The sequence below is a fragment of the Bison bison genome, unplaced genomic scaffold (assembly GCF_000754665.1).
Source record: "Bison bison bison isolate TAMUID 2011002044 unplaced genomic scaffold, Bison_UMD1.0 scf7180017864144, whole genome shotgun sequence".
Taxonomy (NCBI): domain Eukaryota; kingdom Metazoa; phylum Chordata; class Mammalia; order Artiodactyla; family Bovidae; genus Bison; species Bison bison.
In genome coordinates this window covers 234514-237814 of record NW_011494716.1, presented here as the reverse complement: position 1 = coordinate 237814, position 3301 = coordinate 234514, and the positions used below count along the sequence as shown (strand labels likewise).

Here is a 3301-nt window from a genome sequence, read left to right as displayed (position 1 = left end):
GGGTGAACATACTCAAGGCCACGGAACTCTGCACTTCAATATGGTTACAATGGCGAACGATCTGTGTATTTAACATAAAAAAAAAAAACAAAACTCCAATGGCTGCCCCACCTCAAAACCCACACTCCCAGCCCAGCTGCAGGGCTCAGTTCCCCACAGCACAGTTCCTCTCCAGCCCCCAAGTCACCCCCCCAACCCCACACTAAGCCTGAGCCCTGGGCCTGTGCATGGTAGTTCCCTTTGCTTCCAGCCCACCCTCCCTGGTGTCACCCCACTGATCACCATGTCCATGAGCCCCTCCATGATTCTGCAGAGGCAGCGTTATCAGAAACCCCTGGGCGGGCAGTCAGGCCACATTCTGGCCAATGCTCACCAGCCCTGAGACCCCGTGCTCTCGCTTCCCCAGCTGACAAACAGGAACACCCTCTTTGGATTGTGGACAGACAGAAGGAAAGGAGGGGTTAATACACTGGAACACCTGGAGGCGGCCTTGGGCTGAGCAGGTGGAGGGGCTTTTGTTCCTCTGGCAGGTGGCCCCCAGCCCCAGATCACCCCTCAGCCCTGTGTCACATGGCTGCTCTTCCCAGAAGTTGCTGGGACCTGCAACCATCTTTGTCCCCTTGGGTCCAGACACCTCCTTTAGTGTCTAGAGGCAGGAGCAGTCATTGGGGCCATGGACAACTCCGCCCCAGACCTGCTGCCCCCACGGCTGCTCCCCTGTGAAGGGGTAAGGGGCGCCCACCCCAGGATCCAAATGAGGGGAAGTCAAGACGACCCCAGGCCCTGCATAGGCCCAGGGCTCAGGCTTAGTGTGGGGTTGGGGGGGTGACTTGGGGGCTGGAGAGGAACTGTGCTGTGGGGAACTGAGCCCTGCAGCTGGGCTGGGAGTGTGGGTTTTGAGGTGGGGCAGCCATTGGAGTTGGTTGGGGCTGCACCAAGCCCTGCTGGGTCATGGTCCTCAGAGCCAGCAGGGCACCCCTGAACCCCCTGCCCCACACCTCAAAGTTACTCTATCCAAGGAGCCCAAGAGCCCATGCTCCCAGCATGGGGCACTCTCGCCAGGGCTGGGGACACAGAAGGCACAGGATGACACTGATGAACAGACACAGAAGTAGGGTGGGGGACACACACCGAGGACCTCGAGCAGCCCACCAGCACCAGGCAGCATCGCCCACATTTCTGCCAACCCTGGGGGCACACGGATCATTGCACCTGCTCAGGAGTCAGGTCAGGAAGTGGGGTTGGAGCCCTGATTATCCCAAGGGCTCAAGGCAGAGCGGGACTGCTAGTTGGGCAGGTTGACCAGGGTCAGCCCAGGGGCCCCAAGGCCAGCGCAGATTTCTCTGGAAGGTCAGAGAGGAGGGCCCGGTGTTGTGTCTCGGTCCAGCGCTGTGGCCTTGGGCCTCCACTCTGCCCACCCAAATCAGGAGTGCAGACAATGACCCATAGCACACCCTTGCCTCCCAAACCCTCTGCAGTGCCCACCCGAGGCCCCTCCCTTTTCCAACTCCTTCCACCATTTCCTTGTCTCCAAAAGCAATGGATCCTGTTCTTTCCTGCTGAACATTCCAAGATGTAGCTCCCTTTCCCTCAGCGCCACAGGCAAACTTAACCCTCACACTTGCTCCCTAAGCCCCTTCCTCCAGCCCTTCACTCCTTTGCAACTGGCCCATCTCCGTGTGGGGCTGAGGCCTCCGACACATCCGCCTAACAGAGAGGGGCCCCGCTGCCTCCACTGAGCCCCAGAATCCCAGAGGCAGGGTGGGGCGGCCACTCCCAACCCTAAGGGACAAAAACCCACCCACCCCCACCAACGGGCCACAAGGTGAGGGCGGAACAAAGTCCCACTGTGAAGCAAAACTCAGAGACCAGGCGTATCCCTACGGGGCACATGTTTATCCAAGCCGCCGCCTCCGGGCTGAGGCCTCCACCTGGGCCGAGGCTCCCTCCTCTCTCGAGACCAGCTCCCCAATGCCCAACCGACAGTGTCCAGCTGGGGCTGGGCATCCCCTCCAGCGGTGGTCCTGGGTCACGGCCTGGCCTCCTCCACCTGCCACACCAGCTCGCCCGAGATGTAGGTGGCCCGGACGTGAAGAGAGTCGTCGAGCACCACGAAGTCTGGGTCAGAGGGGGGCGGTGAGAAGGGGGCAGAGGCAGGGCCGCTGCTGCCCCACCACGAGGCTGGGGTGGGGACCAAGGCCCAGAACACTATTTCCGCAGGACACCCTGGCCCATCACAGACCAAGTGAGGCCCCGGGAGCAAGGCTCCTGGCAGCAGAGGGCAGCCAACAGCGCTCCCACACACCCTTACTAGGCCCATCTCGGAAGCCAGAAAGCCTGGCCTGCCTGATGGGAAAGCGGGGCCGGACCAAGGCCCTGGCCAGGTGAAGCCCCTGGGGATGAGGAAGCGCCTGCCTGCGGCCCACCTGCCCCCACCCCAGCCCTGTCCCAGGCTGCCCCCTGTTGGGCCCTGACCTGCGTCAGCCCCGAAGTCCAGGGTCCCCTTGCGCTTCTCCAGCCCCAGCAGCTGTGCTGGATGCAGGGACGCAGCCTCCAGAGCGGACTCCACACTGCAGCCTGCTTGGGGACACGGGTGGTGGTGACCATCCCCGACCCCTGGCTGGCTCTGCCACTTGATGGGGTGGGGGTGGAGGGGTGAGGGGCAGAGCACCGAGTCCCGGGTGGCCTCACGGATGCCCGGGGTCCTGCTTCCAGGAGGGGTGCTCTCCCTGGGAGGGGCTGAAGGCATCCGGGTCCAAAGTGTTTTGTGAGTGAACTCCCTGCAGGGCTGGAGTGGGGCATGGCGGCAAGAGGGTCCCCAGCAGGGTCCCCCCCAGCCCTAGAACTTCAAGGTGTTCCCTCCCCCCAACCTGGGGATGCTGCTGGTACCCCAATTCTCTCCAACCCCTGCTTCACTCCCCAAGCCAGGCCACCGCTGTCATCTGCCTCCTAACCCATCTCCCCACTCCTCCAACCCGCGCCTTGGACCACAGCGCTCCCCCAGCCCCCTGCCTGACACCCCAGCCCCAGGGGACTGCCTAGAGCTTCACAGGGCCTGGCCCACCACCTCTCCCCAGACACCCACCCCTCCCCCCATAACGTGCCAACCCTGAAGCACAGCCCCCACCTCACAGCTCTGCAGCTACAATCTCACAGGGCCCCACCCTTGGGTGCTGTGGCTCCAGGGCCAGTTGCTCTGGGTTCCGGCCCCCTGCTGGTTCGCACCGCCCTCTCCTGCTGACGCAACCTCCTGCAGGCGGGATCCTGGCCACATTCCTGGGGACCCCACCAGACACAGACC

The 3301-nt window shown here is 63.1% G+C and overlaps 1 protein-coding gene across 1 annotated transcript in view; it reads right to left on the bottom strand.

Moving 5' to 3' along the window:
• Window positions 1–1864: 1864 nt before the first annotated feature.
• AMDHD2 (amidohydrolase domain containing 2) overlaps window positions 1865–3301 on the bottom strand; it is a 12122-nt gene continuing 10685 nt past the window's right edge. The window contains 2 exon segments of the mRNA XM_010840466.1: window positions 1865–2118; window positions 2476–2577. Coding sequence (XP_010838768.1) covers window positions 2030–2118; window positions 2476–2577 — 191 coding nt within the window. The 3' untranslated portion in view covers window positions 1865–2029.